Source organism: Suncus etruscus, chromosome 6, assembly GCF_024139225.1.
Source record: "Suncus etruscus isolate mSunEtr1 chromosome 6, mSunEtr1.pri.cur, whole genome shotgun sequence".
NCBI classification, from domain to species: domain Eukaryota; kingdom Metazoa; phylum Chordata; class Mammalia; order Eulipotyphla; family Soricidae; genus Suncus; species Suncus etruscus.
This window is the reverse complement of record NC_064853.1, coordinates 31,208,828-31,227,657: the sequence shown is the minus strand read 5'-3', so window position 1 is coordinate 31,227,657 and position 18,830 is coordinate 31,208,828. Positions and strand designations below refer to the sequence as shown.

The 18,830-nt window shown below is 42.7% G+C and overlaps 1 protein-coding gene across 1 annotated transcript in view; it reads right to left on the bottom strand.

Annotated features, from left to right (window-relative positions):
- Window positions 1–1,621: 1,621 nt before the first annotated feature.
- The window catches only part of ATPAF1 (ATP synthase mitochondrial F1 complex assembly factor 1), a 32,775-nt gene continuing 15,566 nt past the window's right edge, over window positions 1,622–18,830 (bottom strand). The window contains exons 6-9 of the mRNA XM_049774917.1: window positions 18,445–18,492; window positions 16,047–16,142; window positions 13,798–13,905; window positions 1,622–2,688 (exon numbers count right to left, since the gene is read on the bottom strand). Coding sequence (XP_049630874.1) covers window positions 2,494–2,688; window positions 13,798–13,905; window positions 16,047–16,142; window positions 18,445–18,492 — 447 coding nt within the window. The 3' untranslated portion in view covers window positions 1,622–2,493. The remainder of the gene's footprint in view (window positions 2,689–13,797; window positions 13,906–16,046; window positions 16,143–18,444; window positions 18,493–18,830) is intronic.

Here is an 18,830-nt window from a genome sequence, read left to right as displayed (position 1 = left end):
TGATCCACACATCTGAAATACTCATTTGAGAATACTAAGGGGACACAGTGGAAGTAGAGAAGAGGAAGAGTGCTGACATTAAGTTCTAGTAGTCTGCACATATTAATTCTTACAACAATCCTATGAGGTAGATATTATCATGCTTTTTTTCTCAGATAAAAACAATTAGAATGTAAATAATTTGTTCAACTTTATAGTGCTGATGAATGCAGATTCATCTAACTCAAAAAGCCTGTCCAATTCTTTTGTTTGTTTTTGGGCCACACTCGGCGGTAAGCAAGGGTTATTCTTGGCTCTGTGCTCAGAAATAACCACTAAATAAGCGGCCCTAGCCTATCCACTTTGTATATACCATTCACCGGGAGATAAATTACTGATGAAATATTAAATTTTGTTTTGTTTTGTTTTTGGGCCACATCCTGTGGCACTCGGGTTACTTCTGGCTCTGTGCTCAGAAGTCACTCCTGGTAGGCTCGGGGGACCATATGGAATGCTGGGGATCAAACCCAGGTCCTTCCCAGGTCGGCTGCATATAAGGTAAATGGCTTACTGCTGTGCTATCACTCGACCCCAAATATTACAATTTTCTTTGTCAGATCTCACACTAAATATAAAAGCCAGATGGTACTTTGATCATGTTCATACTCAATGTAATCATCCACAGAAATATCTTTCTTTTAGTAAGGGCAAAGCAGGGATTACTCCTAGCTATGCGCTCAGAAATCGCCCCTGGCTTGGGGGACCATACGGGATGCTGGAGATCAAACCGAGGTCCGTCCTGGGTCAGCAGCATACAGGGCAAACGCTCTACAGCTGCACCATTGCTCCGGCCCCAAACCAAGAGTTTTTATGACTTTTCCCATAATTTTCCTCACCTTTAGTACAGATGTTACAAAAACATATTAAGAACTGGGTATATATGAAAAGAAAAGCAAACATAACTAGATACCTACAAAAAAACCCTATCTGATGTCAAAGTTCTGGGAACTCAAAACATCTACAAATTTCTCAAAAACAAACAAAACAACTTCAGAGGCAGGCCCAGAATCTGCATTTAGAAACAGCTCAACTTTTAAAAATTGTAAAAGGATAGCAGCTTTTCCAGGTTGTTAAAAAAAAAAAACAACTACCTGCCTTTTTCTACACACAGATTTCAAAAGTACAACAGACACAGCTCAGAAGAGATTGGGCAATCCAGTCCCATTTAAAGAGTTTGAGGAATGGCCCAGCCTATGAAAATTCTCTGTAATGAAGAAAACAGTCATACACAAACCACAAAAACCCATTAAATTCCAAGGCAACATATATTCATGACATATAGCCAGATCTGAGGTAGGAGAAGCAGAGAGAGCAGAGTATGTTCTATCAAGAAAAGGAAAGGGAGAGCAGAGAGGATTGAAACAATATGGGGCAGCCCTGGGTTGGGGGCTCAGAGGCTGGTATGTAACCATTGCCCTCTGGTATCACTGAGCTTAAAGTAACCCCAGAGACAAGACAGACAATCATGAGCTTCCAAGTGTTAGGGAGCTCTTTCTTAATTTTTGGTGTTTTAATCAACTGCTGAGTCCAAAGACAAAATTGGATCAGATCAGTCCACAGTACTGAGACTATGGAGAGCTAGTTGATACTTTAGATTTTTATTATGTCATGTAAGAAAAATGATAAGTCAGCCTTAATTTTTTATTGCTATGTTCTCCCCACTTTCAACCTGTGAGCATTTATTTCCACTCACTTAAAAAATACAGTATTGGCACAATTTCTGATTTAAAAAAAAAAGCATGCACACCTGGATGGATTTTTTTTTTTTTTGTATAGATGCACTGATTTATTTATACTGCACTAATCTGCCTCCCATCCAATACACAGCTTCTAATAGTAGAATCAGTGGAGGGGGTATCACAATTATGGTTTAAAAATATGCAGATGCTGTACCTATGTGTGTAACTAAACCTGAAATCTATGGATACTCCAAAATAGTTACCGTAAAGGCAACTATGAGGGGAAATCTAGGTGAAGTCTCAATCCTGAGGCAATATCTGGTTAGTCTAGGATTTAAGGTTACTTGAATGATGTCTTGGGCCAGCCAAGTGGTGCACAGGAAGGGACAGGGAAGCTAGATCTAACTAAAGCAAGCCTTCAAGCTTATTTATCCTGTCACATATTTATGAAGATAAAGAACTAGTCACATGAAAGCGGGCACAGTCAACATGGCCAGAATGCAAATGCACTATCACATGAAAAAAGATCATCCTATGGATCCTATGGATCCTTGGCTGTTTCTGGTTATAACCTTAAACACTCAAGGGAAACCTCAGATATATGGGAAGATCATTATCAGAATGTCTGGGTACCTTCATTCCTGAATATCAAGTAATGGCCTCCATGATGACTCATTAGAGATTGTTCATGAGAGATGCTGAGCTCCTTCCAGAGAAGTCAAAGGGCTCTACACTGTCCAAGGTGGGCAGACTCTGAAAGTAAACCCTTACGGCTCTAAGTCTTCTCCTGGTTCTGAGCACTTTTTAGTTGTGCTCCAAGCCCACTCTGCTCCAGTTCAGCGATGACAGACATATATTTGAACTCATTCGGTCTGAAGTTAAAAGTCTCCACCAACCCATAGGTCTCTTTCCGACTAGTGGCATAGAAGAGCTGAACTTGGTTGGCAATGCACTGTGCCTCAGCAACATTCTGCAAGGGAAAAAGAATAGTAAGGTCCTTCAATGCACCTGGCTCCAGAACTCTGGGTCTGCATTTTGTGATGGATGGGGTGCCTCTCTCAGTGGTTGCTGCTTTCTGAAAGCCTCTCTAACTCTTTGACTTTTCATCTTAGTTGGGTGTCCTTCAGATCCCAAAATTACTTCATGCATATGTGTATCATTATTTATCATGCTGTGGTGCTTGTGTGCCAATTTCTTTTTAAAAAATTTTAGAGGCATATTCAATGATGCTCAGCGCTGACTCCTAACCTCTGTGATCAGGGATCACTTCTGATGGGCTCAATGGACATCTGGGGTGCTGAAGGTTAAACCTGGGTTGGCTGCATGAAAGGCAAGTACCTTCCCCACTGTACTATTGCTCTGGCCCTTCTCCTTTCCCTTTCTTCACTGTCTCTTTCCTAGCAGGAATTCCTAAATTATGTGTTCATTTTGTGTCCCAGAATATAGTAATATTTGGGGAACATTTGTTGAATAAATTAAGAAATATTTAGGGGCCAGCAAGGTGGCGCTAGAGGTAAGGTGTCTGCCTTGCAAGCGCTAACTAAGGAAGAACCGTGGTTCGATCTCCAGGCATCCCATATGGTCCCCCCAAGCCAGGGGCAATTTCTGAGCGCTTAGCTAGGAGTAACCCCTGAGCATCAACGGGTGTGGCCCGAAAAAAACAAAAAACAGAAATATTTAAAAATATATTGTGCAGGTCACACCTGATGATACTGGGGTGGGGACAGGCAGGATCACTGGGGACTGAACCCAGTTCTGCTTTGTCATTTGAGCCCTATCCTTGGCCCCTAAGTGTGACTTAGAGGTAGGTGGGGGAAGTGATAATTATCCAGATCAAAAAATGGTCTGTGAAAGAACAGTAAGTTCTTTTTGTTTGTTTTGTTTTGTTTTTGGGCCACACCCAGTGAGGCTCAGCGGTTACTCTTGGCTTTGTGCTCAGAAATCGCTCCTGGGGCTGGAGAGACAGCACAGCAGTAAGGCGTTTGCCTTGCATGCAGAAGGACGGTGGTTCGAATCCCGGCATCCCATATGATCCCCCAAGCCTGCTGGGGGGGATTTCTGGGATTTCTGAGCGTAGAGCCAGGAGTAACCCCTAAGCGCAGCTGGGTGTGACCCAAAATCCAATTAAAAAAAAAAGAGATCGCTCTTACTTGGGGGACCATATGGGTCGCTGGGGATAGAACCGAGGTCTGTCCTTGATCAGACACATGCAAGGCAAACACCCTACTGCTGCGCTATCGCTCGGGTCCAGAACAGTTTTTTCTTTTTTTTTGGTTTTTGGATCACACCTGGCAGCACTCAGGGGTTACTCCTGGCTCTATGCTCAGAAATCACTCCTGGCAGGCTCAGGGGACCATATGGGATGCGGGGATTCGAACCACTGACCTTCTGTATGAAAGGCAAACGCCTTACCTTCATGCTATCTCTCCGGCCCAGAACAGTAAGTTCTTAAAAAATATTTTTTTAAATTAAATCACCAGGCCAGAGTGATAGCATAGCAGGTATATAGCCTTGCATGTGGCCAACCCAGGTTTGATCCTGGCAAGCCATATGGCTCCCGAGCCAGGCAGGAGTGACTTTGGAGTGCAGAGCCAGGAGTAAGCTGAATGCTACTGATTGTGGCCCTAAAACCAAAAAAATAAAATCACAAGGTACAGAGTTAAAAGGCTGTTGATATTGAGTTTAAGTCATTCGATGTTCCAACACCCATTCCTTCACCAGTGTTCATTTCCCGCCACCAATTTCTCCAGTTTCCCTCCTGTTCCCATATGCTCCAGCCTGACTCTATGGTAGATACCATACTTCTTTCTCTCCCCCCAATTTTTGTTTTTAGGAACCATGGTTTGTAATACTGTTACTAAAGGGGTATAATGTGTATCACTTTACTTCCTTTCAATACCCAGTTCTTGCCCACAGTGGTCAATTCCAACTATTAGGAACAATAAGTTCTTGCCTGATCAGACAAATTCTTTACAAAATGTGTTTCTGACAGTCAGCGACCTCAGTGTCAGAAAACGAGGCACCATGTTCATATGGCCAAACTTAAACCCAAAAGAGAATGAGAAATTCCTACAAGAATCTGTGTTCAAAGTGCACTATATATTTATCTACAGAATGATGAAGTCAGGTTTATAAGTACCTGAGGCCACTTTCCCCGTACTTCCCCTCATGGGATGATCGGGTCATTTCTCACAAGCAGGCACTAATCTCTAAGACAAGATCTTCAATCAAAAGCCTTTTTCTAAAATGCTGCCTACTTTAAATTAATAGAATTTTAGAGCTAGAAGGGGACTCAGAGATCATGCAGGCCTCATTTAACAGGTCTGAAACCAAAATAGATGAGGTTCAGGGACAGGCCCAAGGTTATACTTTAGCAAATGGCAGACCTCTGGACTCCCAACTGACCCTCCCTCCACTTCTCCTGGACACTGGTTCCAGGAGTGCAAGATAATTAAGATAGTCAAGGTCAGTAACTCCACTTCATCAAATTTTATCATTTACACTCAAACATGCCTCAAGAGCAATCAACTTACGGGATGGGGATATGGCTCTGAGACAGAGTACAGGTCTGGCTTGTGGGAAGCCTTGGGGGTTGATTTGGCACCATAAGAAAGAGAGCAGAAGAGCCAGAGGAAAATGCAAGTGCAAACAATTTCAGAAGCAAGTGCATGCAGTCATCTGAGGCAGATGCCATGCTCTTGAAGCCTGTCAATCAACATGGTCTTCGGTTAGGATGCAAAGGTAGAAGTCAATTAAACTGGATTCACTCTAGAATAGCAGGGTTCAAACTGCAGTGTCCAAGGAACCTCTCTAAAGCTGCCTTGATTCTTTTCCTATTCAAGTGGTTATATCCTGAGGTTTTTACATGACATGATATGGTTTGTTTGTTTTTATTTTGGGGGGGACCACATCTGGTGACGCTTAAGGTTTACTCCTTGCTTTGTGCTCAGAAATCGCTCCTGGCTTGGGGGACCATCTGGGACACCGGGGGATTGAACCATGGTTTGTCCTAGGTCAGTTGAATGCAAGGCAAATGCCCTACCTCTGTCCCATCACTCTGGCCCCATGATTTTGTTTAAATAAAGGTTGTAGTCACTAGTTTGAGGACTGTCAATATTGTAGTTGGAGGTGAATAATGTGGAGATACAGAAAGCCTTCTCTCCTGGAGAGGTATGACCACAACCCTCTCCATTCTGTCCCCTTTTACTGGTGCTACATCTTATAATGATGAAAGGCTAATCTTTTTTTTTTTGGTTATTGGGTCACACCTGGCAGTGCTCAGGGATTACTCCTCACTCTATGCTCAGAAATCACTCCTGGCAGGCTTGGGGGACCATATGGGATGCCGGGATTCGAACTACTGACATTCTGCACACCAGGCAAACGCCTTACCTCCATACTATCTCTCCGGCCCTGAAAGGACAATCTTGGCTAGGTTCTTAGGGCCAGAGGTCACTCCTGACAATGATGTCTATACAGTAAAAGGGATCAAAACTGAACCATTCACATGACAAAGCAGGTATGCCAGTCTGTTGAGTTTACTCCGAACTCTCCACACCAAGCTGTAATCCTTTTCCAATACTGAAGATAAACATTTATTCCCCATAGTGTTCAACAAGAAGCCAAATTAACAACCTGATCTCCCCTCTTTCATTTTCATAGATACAAATAATTTACCAAATCCTGCCCACTTTATTCCTTCTGTATTTCTGGGATTATTTTCTATTCCATAATTCTTACCACCTGTTCTAGGTTAGGACTTTCTTTTTTTTTTTTTTTTTTGGTTTTTGGGCCACACCCGTTTGACGCTCAGGGGTTACTCCTGGCTATGTGCTCAGAAATCGCCCCTGGCTTGGGGGAACCATATGGGACGCCGGGGGATCGAACCGCTGTCCGTTCCTTGGCTAGCGCTTGTAAGGCAGGCACCTTACCTCCAGCGCCACCGCCCGGCCCCAGGTTAGGACTTTCTTATCTCTCATATAGAATATTGTAATTGCTATTGATCACATTAATCAGTCTAGAGTTTTAAAAATGTTTAAAAGGTTGGGGCCAGAGTAATAGCACAGTGATAGGGCCTTTGCTTTGTACACGGCTGACCCTGATTCAATCCTTGGTATCCCAAATCAACCCCAAGCACTGCCAGGAATGACCCTAGACCTAGAAGTAGCTCCAGAGCACCGCTGGGTGTGATACCCCCAAATTAGAAAACAAAAAATGTCTGGTGGGCACAGGGAGCCATACCACAATTCACAGTCTGGATTGAACTCAGACTGTTTGCATGCACGGCAAATGCCCTACCTGCTGTACTATCTCTCCAGCCCCAGCATTCAGTCTTTTAATAATGCTTTGTGCACTCAGGATAAAGCCAAACCTATATGCACAATCCTATAAGCAGTACATATTTCATATATACTGTTTACAATATCCCAGGCTATTTTCTTTCTTTTTGGGTTTGTGGGTCATACTTGGCATTGCTCAGAGTGCTACTTGGGTACTTGGTAAACATGTGGTGCTGGGAACAGAACCTAGAACCCCTAAATGCAGAGCATTTGCTCAGTCCTTAGTCTTTTTATGCTTCCAAGCCTTTATTCCAATCCCTTCTCCTTATTTGGCTACATTTCTGTTCAGTCCGGGTGTCATTTTCGGAATAATTTTACCTCCTTTACCAATCATCATGGTGAGCCAATCACCCATGTCTTTATCCTAGTCCTTACTACATTTTCTTTTTTTTTTTTTTTACAGTATTAGATGTTTTATTATTATTTTTTTAATAAGGAAGTATTACCATTCTAAACTCAAACACATTCAATGCTTAGTATAGTACATCAAGGGTATATCTTGTTCTTTACAGTAAGTTCTCTGAAAACATTATAACATAATTACAGGATACACACAAAATTAAATATATCAGCATGATACAACTATTCAGTACTGCATACAGTGCATTATTTATAAGATACCACAAGGACACAATTCTTATAAATTAACATGGATTATTGTTCTCAGGTTTGTGCTATTTATACCTGTTAGTGATAGTGACCATCAACTTTTTTTAAGGTTTGGAGTCAAAGGAGCACTGTAAAAACAATGTTAGTGTGGCAATTATCATTTGCATGGGCCCACCAAAGTATGGGGGTCATGGAAAGGAAAAACTTTGGCCTAAGTACAAGGAGACCCTACCCCTGAAGTTTCCTGACAGAAGACCATTTCTTTTTTTTTCTTTTTCTTTTTTTTTTTTTTTGTGGTTTTTAGGTCACACCCGGCAGTGCTCAAGGGTTATTCCTGGCTCCAGGCTCAGAAATTGCTCCTGGCAGGCACGGGGGACCATATGGGATGCTGGGATTCGAACCAATGACCTTCTGCATGAAAGGTAAACGCCTTACCTCCATGCTATCTCTCTGGCCCCAAGAAGACCATTTCTATATTTTCAATGAAATCATCTATTGGCACAGATATAGGATAAAATTAGGCTAGCCACTTGCATATACTATTCAGTTTTCAGCATTAAAGCTAATTAGTTCAAAAGAAATTTCAAGTTTTTGTGTATTTCTAGTCACTTGTTTTAAAGTATTTGGAAATTCTATAAATTCTAGCTCAGATTTTTATATTTCATTTCTAGGTTTTACATTAAAGACATTTTCTTTGGGGGGGCACACCCAATTGGGAGTTTGAATCAGGGTCATGGGTACAGTAGCTACATGCAAATCATCTGCCTTATTCCCCTGCACCTCACTCTGGCCCTGGTTTTCCATTTCTTAATCATTATCTTTACAATAAATCCTAACATGTTCAGTTCTGTGCTACTTTGGAAAGTCACAATTCATTTGATTTTTGCAAGGCAAACATATGTTGTCTGGTATGCTGGTGAATGTTATGAGCAGAAAGCAAGTCTGAATGATGATGTGCAGCATTTGGAGACTGCCAAGTGAGGTGTGAAATGCCAAAGCAGCAAGGGCCTCCGCTACCTCTAGAAACCACTTTTAAGATAGATCAGAAAATAAAATAACGACATTGCTGTGTCAAATCTTTTTTTTGTTTGTTTGTTTTTTTATTTTTGGATCACACCCGGTGGTACTCAGGAGTTACTTGATGTTTTATTTTGTTTGTTTGTTTGTTTGTTTTTGGTGTTACTCCTGGCTCTGTGCTCAGAAGTCCTCCTAGCAGGCTTTGGCATATGGGATGCCGGGATTGATTTAGAGTCTTTTTCCAGGTTGGCCACGTACAACTACTTACCATTGTGCTATCACTCCGGCCCCTATTTTTTTTTTTTAAATTAAAGTGGGGACCTGTTGATTTAATAAAGTATAAAGTTCACGTATTGGGTAAGGCCTCCCTTGGTGCCTCTAGCCCCTTCCGCCAACTCATCTCTTTCTCTCAGGAGCTCTGTCTCTCTTCCTGCTGCTTTCCATGCTTCCTAGCTTCTCTCTTCCTCTCTGCCAGACTCTTATTCTTTCTTCAAAATCACCTGTCCATTCCAGGTGTGAGCAGGTCTGACCATCCAGAAGGGATTAACATTTCAACAGAAAGTTTAGGGCATTGGGGAAGAGATACCTGCTAATAGTGCTGGGGTCTACTGGGGTAATATTTGTCTTGCTCATGAGGATTGAATCCAGGGGTCTCATGCAGGCCATGTGCTCCAGCTACTGGAGTCCCTTCCTTGGTCACTAAGAACATACTTGTGTTTTGTTTGTTTTGGTCCATATTCAGCAATGCTCAGGGATCGCTCCTGGTGGGGGCTCAGGAGACCATATGCAGTGCTAGGGATCATTGCAAAGCAAACGCTTTAATCCCTGAACTTTATCTGTAGCCCAAGACCTTTCTCTTTTTTGTTTGTTTTGTTTATAGGCCACACCCAATAATGCTTAGGGGTTACTCCTGGCTCTGTGCCCAGAAATTACTCCTGGTAAGCTCGGGAGACCATGTGGGATGCCAGGGATCAACCAGTGTCAGCTACATGCAAGGCAAATGCCTTAGCTGTTGGCTATCGCTCCAGCACCGAGATCTCTTTTTAAGCAATCTGAAGAAAAAGTCTACAAGCTGTTGCCCTTTTCCATTGACTATATCCTTCTATTCCGGTTTGTCTCCTCTCCTACATTATCAATACTTCTCTTTTTACTGGATGTTTCCATCAGTCTACAAATACAATGTTATTTCTTTCACAGTTAAACCAATACAAAAAAATTCTCGTTTTTACTTTCCCCCACCAGCTAAAGGATTCTCCTTGATCTCGTTCCCTTCAAAGAAACACCCCTTAAAAGACATTATTGGTTGGGGAGATAACTCAAACAAGTGGAGCAGGTGCTTTGCATGCTGGATCCCTGGGACCCAAGTCAGGAGACGTTCCCAAGCCCAATGTGGTTCAGGAACCAAACCAGGGCCCGGAGAGATAGCACAGCGGCATTTGCCTTGCAAGCAGCCGATCCAGAAACAAAGGTGGTTGGTTTGAATCCCAGTGTCCCATATGGTCCCCTGTGCCTGCCAGGAGCTATTTCTGAGCAGACAGCCAGGAGTAACCCCTGAGCAACGCTGGGTGTGGCCCAAAAACCAAAAAAAAAAAAAAAAAAAAAGGAACCAAACCAAAAACAACCTGGGAGGAGGAGACTCAGGTAACACAGAGGTTAAGGCACAGGCCTCGGATGAGTCAACCTTGGTTTGATTCTCTGTACCACATGATTCCTTGACATGGGACCTCCATCCTGGGTCTTAAGAATTATTGGGATAGGTCACCCAAGCATTGCCTCAGAGTACTTGGAAAATCCCATCAGTCTGAACACTGCAGTTGGAGATCCCGTCAATCTCTGAACACTGTAGTGGGAGATCCCCTCACCCATAAAGTGATTTGTTTATGGTCTAATTTCTTTTCCACTCTCCCTTAAATATATTCTAATCATTCTTTTTAATATAACCCTCATTTGAAACAGTCTTATAAAGGTTTCCAAAGACATCCATATTCTGAAACCTAGTAAATTCTCAATCCTCCTCCTATCTGCTCTATTACTGAGCTGTGGCCAGCTGGTTAGTCTCAATTTCTTGAAATATTATATCTTAATTTCTAGGGTATTCTTCCATTTATTTACCTTTTCCTGACTTTCTCTTTATACCTGTTTGTTAATACTACCTCATTTTCCTTAGAATGCATATGCAAAACATTTTTGTGGAGGGGACACAACCAGCAGTGCTCAGGGCTTCCTCCTATCTCTGCACTTAGGGATCACTCTTGGAGGAGGTTAGGGGACTATATGTGGTGTCACTAATAGAACCCAGGTTGGCCACATGTAAGACAAGTGCTTCATTGACTAAATATCCTTGCTCAGGCCTCATCTAAGATACCTTTCCTCTATAATTTACTACGCATAAATGGGTGGTTCAGTGGTAGAGTTCTCACCATATTCATTTACTAGTTGATGATTTAATTTAGTCTCAAAAATTATCATTATTATTATTAGTTGGGGCCACATTCTGCAATGTTCAGGGGCTACTACTAGCTCTGTACTCAGGGGTCACTACTGATGCTAGTTGGGGGACCAAATCAGGGTTGGCCACATGAAAAACAAGTGCCTTATCCCAATGGTAGGGGTCCCAGCCTCTAAACTTTAAATAAGATTGCATTCTGATAGTTCCCCTGTTTCTGTCTCCAATCTGGACCTCTCTGTTGAACTCCAGGCTCATATATCTCACATCGACTACTTGGATATCTAACAACCACACTTGACTTACAAAGTATAAAATAAGGTGCTGATTATCCTAAACCTGTCCCTGATCATCCTGTCTATTCAGTAATAGCAGGTCCTCCTCTGGATGAGATTTTGAATGATTCCAGTTGAGTGTGATGGGTAGAAGGAAGAATGGGAGAAATGTAACTGAAAAGTTTCTGAAATAATAGAAAAACAATTACAACTGTCTGAGATCTAGGGCTCAACACTATTATGAGCTAACACTGCCTCTCTCTGTAGATTTTGAGAGATAAAAACAAGGGGGTATGGTACTAAAGAATATGGGGGCAGGGAACTAGAGAGATAGTATAAGACTTATTAAGGCACTTGCCTCACACATGGCTGACCCTGGTGCAATCAATCCCTGGCACCCATGGTCTCTGAGCAGTAAAACACAGAGTAAGAGTAACTCTGAGCACTGCTAGGTATGTTTCCCCCATAAAAATATCTTACGGGAGGGCCAGAGTGATAGCACAGTGGTAGGGCATTTGCCTTTCATGTAGCAGAATCCAGGACAGATCTGGGTTCATCCCTGGCATCCATATTGTCCCCCAAGCCTGACAGGAGCAATTTTTTAGTGCAGAGCCAGTAGTAACCCCTGAGCATCTCTGGATATGGCCCAAAACCAACCAAACAAAAAAAATCTTAGGGGAAAGAAACACCTACTTTACTAAAACTATCCTAAACTTAAATCTTACTAAATAAATAGAACTTAAATGAGCAGGCATTAGGCAAAGAGGTTGTACAGTTATTATAGAATGGTTCTTGAACTTGGGTGTGCAGATAACAAAGAGTGGAAATCAGCACTTATGAGCTTATGGTCAATGCTTTATCTCCACAAATGGAAAAAATCAGAGGGAAAATCACTAATGTCTTATAAATGCTACATCTGTGGATAATGTGGAGGAGGATGAAGGATGGATTGACTCTAAACTTTGAATTCATCCCTACTCTGAAGTCCTTCACATTTCTCTATAGAAAAGTTAGGCATGCAGTTAGAATCATTGGATTTTACTATTTTAATGGAGAAGGAGACACCCCAGCCGTGTTTGGTAGTCTGGAGGTCACTCAGCAATACTCAGGTAACGACATGGCACTGTTGGACTTGAGGGCCTGCAGTGCCATGTACTAAACATGAGGCCTCTCTCCTTTGAGTCATCTTCCTGGCACTAAAATATTAGACTTTAGAAAGATGATAAGTGTAGGTACTATGTAACTATGTATAATGTAGATTCTCATATGTAAGCATATTAATATAAACCTAGTAAAATGTGTACAAATTCTATACCATAATAATAAATAAGGTCAAAAAGTGGGCATCTGTGATTTATTTACAGAGGAGTTTAAGCTAAATGAAAAACTTTGTCTTTTATTTTTTGCTTGTTTTTTTTTTGGGGGGGCCCCATCTGTTGATGCTCAGGGTTTACTCCTGGCTATGCGCTCAGAAATTGCTCCTGGCTCTGGGACCATATAGGACACTGGGGATCAAAACTAGGTCTGTCCTGGGTCAGCCATGTGCTAGGCAAATGCCCTACCGCTAAGGTTCGAGATAAAAAACTTTGTTTTCAGAACTTTTTAAAAAATCTTTTGGTTTGTTTATGGGTCATACCCAGTGGTACTTAGGAACTATTCTCAGTTCTATGCTCAATAAACAGGAATGATCTCAGAGTACAGAATCAGGAGTCAGCCCTGAGCACTGTTAGATATGGCTGGGAAAAAAAGAATCCAGTCAGTTCTGGTGAGCAGGGATTGTGCATTGCCAGGGATCCAACCTGGGTCTTCTACATGCAAAGCATCACTTCAGCTAATTGAGCTATTTCTCTGGCCCCCATTTTTTGGGGGATGGCGTTAGGACTACATTTGGTGTTGCTCAGGAGTTACTCCTGGCAGTGTTCAGAAGACCATATGCAGTGCAGGGAATCGATATGCAAGACAAGTGTCTTAACCCCTATACTACCTAGTTCCCCAGCCCCAAATTTTAAATCATTTCTTTTTTTTTTTTTTTTTTGGTTTTTGGGCCACACCCAGCGGTGCTCAGGGGTTACTCCTGGCTGTCTGCTCAGAAATAGCTCCTGGCAGGCACGGGGGACCATATGGGACACCGGGATTCGAACCAACCACCTTTGGTCCTGGATCGGCTGCTTGCAAGGCAAACGCCGCTGTGCTATCTCTCCAGGCCCTTAAATCATTTCTAAGGGAATGAGTATCTATACTAACTTCAACTTGGAGGAATTTGAGCTGGACAAAAGTATTGTCAACTTTAAGAAACAAATACATGTCTCTAGAACTTTACCTCTTGAGTTCTGGCAGAAGAAATATTTTCAGGGCCACTGGATAAATCCAAAGAGAGAAAAGGTGATTCTTACCAGAAATGTGGAATCCATTTCTGCAGTCATTAGCACTATGCCCTTTTCTTCCTTCAGTTCAGGGTAGTGATATAAAATCAGCTGGCTGGCTGCCGCTTCCCCTCGGGTCTGTAAGAAGGAACACTTATCAAGACTCAATAAGATATCACCACAAAAAAACCCACAATTTCAGAGCAATAGAGAGTCTAGAGGAAATTCTGACGCTTAACAGCCCCTGGTTGCTAGTGAGCTGGAGGACTGGTACGCAGGGGGCTGAGAGGCCTGCCAAGGTACTGTGAAACTGACAGTTTGCAAGGTGTTATTTGTGTCTTCAATTGAAAAAGGTTTGGCTTTTTTCCCAGAAAATGTTTACAATAGGCAGTGAATCCTTCATCATGGCCATATATTTAAAAACAAAATGGCACAAGCAGCTACCAAATCAAGTTCTAAAGAAAGCAATATGCCTGTGTAATTGCCACTTTTATGGGCTAGTGCATTTTACAGTTGAAATCTACTCCCCTTGGCTGGCTCTGAAGACTGAGCTCTTTTAAGCTGCAGCAAACAGCTGGAGAGTTTGCACATGGGTCAGATTTGTAATGCAGTTTTAAAAATAACCTGGGTAGAGGATGGGAGGAAAAGAATGGGAACACCATAATTTCATATAGAATGGACGAAGCAGGTTACCAGATTTCAAGTTCAGATGGAAGAACATGGATTTCCTCTCACTTCACTAACATCTCAGTGTAGGAGGAAATACTTACCACCTTAAAAAAAAAACCTGAACTTTGTCTATTAAGTTTTCTTTTCTTTTCATTGGTTTTTGGGCCATACCTGGTGATGCTCAGGGGTTACTCCTGGCTCTGCATTCAGGGATCACTCCTGGCAGGCAGGCTCAGGGGGCCCTATGGGGTGTTAAGGATCAAATCTGGAATGGCTCTGTGTAAGGCAAGCATCCTACTTGCTGTAATATTGCTCTGGCCTGGTTTTCTTTTTTTTTTTCTTTTTTTTTTTTTTTGGTTTTTGGGTTACACCCAGCAGTGCTCAGGGGTCACTCCTGGCTCTATGCTCAGAAATTGCTCCTGGTAGGTTTGAGGGACCATATGGAATGCCGGGATTCAAACCACCATCCTGCATGCAAGGCAAACACCCTACCTCCATGCTATCTCTCCGGTCCCATTTTCTTTTCTTTCTTTCTTTTTTTTTTTTTTTTGGGGGGGGGCACACCCATTTGATGCTCAGGGGTTACTCCTGGCTAAGCGCTCAGAAATTGCCCCTGGCTTGGGGGGACTATATGGGATGAGGGGGGATCCGAGGCCCTTTCTTGGCTAGCGCCTTTTTTTTTTTTTTTTTTTTTTTTTGGATTTTGGGCCACACCCGGCGTTGCTCAGGGCCTGGCAGGCACGGGGACCATATGGGACACCGGGATTCGAACCAACCATCTTTGGTCCTGGATCGGCTGCTTGCAAGGCAAACGCCGCTGTGCTATATCTCTGGGCCCTTGGCTAGCGCTTTTAAGACAGACACCTTACCTCCTCACTGGCCCCCTCTTTTCTTTCTTTCTTTTTTTTTTTTTTAAATTCTTTTTTTTTTTTTTTTATTTTGTTTGTTTTTGGTTACACCCTGCAGTGCTCAGGGGTTACTTCTGGCTCCATGCTCAGAAATCGCTCCTGGCAGGATTAGGGGACCATATGGGACTCCGGGATTCGAACCAATGACCTTCCGCATGAAAGGCAAACGCCTTACCTCCATGCTATCTCTCCGGCCCCCTTTTCTTTTTTTTGACCTCACCTGATAGTGCTAAAGGTTTACGCCTGGCTCTATGCTCAGGGATCACTTCTAGCAAGGCTTGAGAGACCCTATGTAGTGCTGGGGATAAAGTCTGGGTTGGTTGTTCACAAGGCAAGTTTCCTATCTACTGTACTATCTTTCCAGTCCCACTAACCTTTCTGATCCATACCCAACAGTGCTCAGAGTTTACTCAGGGATTACTACTCGTGATCTCTGCTCAAGGGACGATACGGCATTCTGGGGCTCAAATCCCGGTTGGCCACATGCAATTTAGCTGCCTAAGTGTGTAGTCTTTCCCACGTCTAGATATTCAACAAGGCCTCAAAACACTAACCCAACATATCAAGTATGACAGTTTTATATCTCACAGCAAATACCATGGATGCTATCAGATAGTCTTTTCCTTTAGGTCTGAGCAAGAGATCTTAGTTCCACTATGGGGTAGGCCTCATCTCTTCAGGAAATGAGCACAGGCTACTTACCTGAATATTTATAAGTGCAGTGAAGTGGAGCTCAGTACCTGTCCACTGCCCGACATAGAACTCATAACCTTCCCTTCTTGGTAGTGCACACAGAAACTGAGAATCAAATACACAACGAGGAGGAAATGAATTAAGATTATCAGTAACACCCAACCTCCTGAATTATTCACTCCATTTCTTCACCATTTGGCTTCAAAAATATTTTTTTTTTTTTTTTTTTTTTTGGTTTTTGGGCCACACCCGGTAACGCTCAGGGGTTACTCCTGGCTATGTGCTCAGAAGTTGCTCCTGGCTTGGGGGACCATATGGGACACCGGGGGATCGAACCGCGGTCCGTCCAAGGCTAGCGCAGGCAAGGCAGGCACCTTACCTTTAGCGCCACCGCCCGGCCCCCAAAAATATTTTTAATTACAAAATTTATGTGATGATACAATCTAAAAACCAATATTATAGTTCCCAAACTACGAAAGGAAAAAGGCGTTAGAGATACAAGTGAATCCCTCTTGGAACTCATTTCACTGGCACTCAAAGAAATATCTTTGAATTACTGATTAGTTAAAACAAAAAATCCTCTAACCCCAAATAAATGTCTTTACATTATTAATTATAAAAAGGAATTGATTTTATTCACAAGATAATTAAAATCAGGATGGTTATATACAAAACAAATTATAAACAGTCCAATTTTTTTTTTTGCTACACCAGGCAATACTCAGGATACTCTTAGCTCTGCACGTAGAAATTATTTTTAAAAGTGGTGCTTGGGGGAATTTATGGGATAATGGGAATTGAACCCCGTTGGTTGTGTGCAAGGCAACTGTTTAGCTCCCACCCCCTATCTTATACATTCCCAGTCTGCTAGGAATTGAATCAGGTCAGCCGCATGCAAGGAAAACACCATATGCTCAAGGCCATCAATAAGATTCCATGCCAGAGCCAGGAGGGCCTCAGTTCACTTTCCCACATGACCCTGAGCACTGCAGGCTCCACAGGACACACCCTAAGGTTTTGCAAAGTACTGTGGAGGGAGATGGGAGAAAGGGTCAGCTTCTCCCCTTTTCAATACAGTTGCTGATGTTTGGGAAGATACTCTTTTCAACAAATGATACTAGAACTTTTGGATATCCATATTGAAAAGAATAAAACTGCACTCATATCTCACACTAGATCCAAAAATTAACTCAAATATAAATATAAACGTTACTTCTAGAAGAAAACAATCTTAGATTGACCTTTAGTGAGCTTGAGGTTTGTCAAGATTTCTCTTCCTTCCTTCCTTCCTTCCTTCCTTCCTTCCTTCCTTCCTTCCTTCCTTCCTTCCTTCCTTCCTTCCTTCCTTCCTTCCTTCCTTCCTTCCTTCCTTCTTTCCTTTCCTTTCCCTTTCTCTTTCTTTCTTTCTTTCTTTCTTTCTTTCTTTCTTTCTTTCTTTCTTTCTTTCTTTCTTTCTTTCTTTCTTTCTTTCTTTCTTTCTTTCTTTCTTTCTCTCTCTCTCTCTCTCTCTCTCTCTTTCTTTCTTTCTTTCTTTCTTTCTTTCTTTCTCTTTCCTTCCTTTCTTTTTTTCTTTTCTCCTATCTCTTTTCTCCTATCTCTTTCTTCCTTCCTTCCTCTCTCCCTCCCTCTCCCCCCCTCTCTCTCTCTCTCTCTCTCTCTCTCTCTCTCTCTTTATTTTTTTGGGTTTTGGGCCACACCCGGCAGTGCTCAGGAGTTACTCCTGGCTGTCTGCTCAGAAATAGCTCCTGGCAGGCATGGGGGACCATATGGGACACCGGGATTCGAACCAACCACCTTTGATCCTGGATTGGCTGCTTGCAAGGCAAATGCTGCTGTGCTATCTCTCCGGGCCCTCTCTCCCTCCATCCCTCTGTCCCTCTGTCCCTCCGTGTCTCTCTCTCTCTCTCTCTTTTGGGCCACACCCAGTGACACTCAGGGGTTACTCCTGGCTATGTGATCAGAATCACTCCTGGCTTGGGGGACCATATGGGATGCTGGGGGATCGAACCGCGGTCCATCCTAGGCGAGCTCGAGCAGCCTGATTCTGCCAGGTCTGAGCACTAATGGCAAGGCCTGCAGTGGTTAAGTAAAATACTGCTAGCAGAGGCCTTGTGGAACCTTGGACTACCCCCACCTAAAAAGAAAACATTCTTATTTAAAAATAAAGACAAGCAATTCTTTTTTTTTTTTTTTTTTTTTTGGTTTTTGGGTCACACCCGGCGTTGCTCAGGGGTTACTCCTGGCTGTCTGCTCAGAAATAGCTCCTGGCAGGCACGGGGGACCATATGGGACACCGGGATTCGAACCAACCACCTTTGGTCCTGGATCGGCTGCTTGCAAGGCAAACGCCGCTGTGCTATCTCTCCGGGCCCAAGACAAGCAATTCTTATATGGTCACTGGACTTACTGTTGGACAGGACTGAGCCCGGTTCCAGATCAAATCAAACTTCTCTTTCTGTAGATTAGAAAAAAAAAGAAAATTAATTAGTAACAAGAATCCAAAAAAGGTTTCATTTTTTTAAACTTTATTTATTTATCGATTGATTAGTGTTTGGGTCACACTCAGCAGTGCTCAGGGGCCACTCCTGGCTCTGCACTCAGAAATCACCCTTGGCAGTCTGGGGGACCATATGGGATGCCAGGAATTGAAATGGGTCCCTCCTGGGTCCGTTGTATACAAGGCAAACGCCCCTATTATAGCACAGCAAGCCGCTGTGCTATCTCTCAGGCCCCCCACAAAAGGTTTTAATATTTAAATTCACCAAGACTGAATTTTAGAATCTCAGTTCAAAT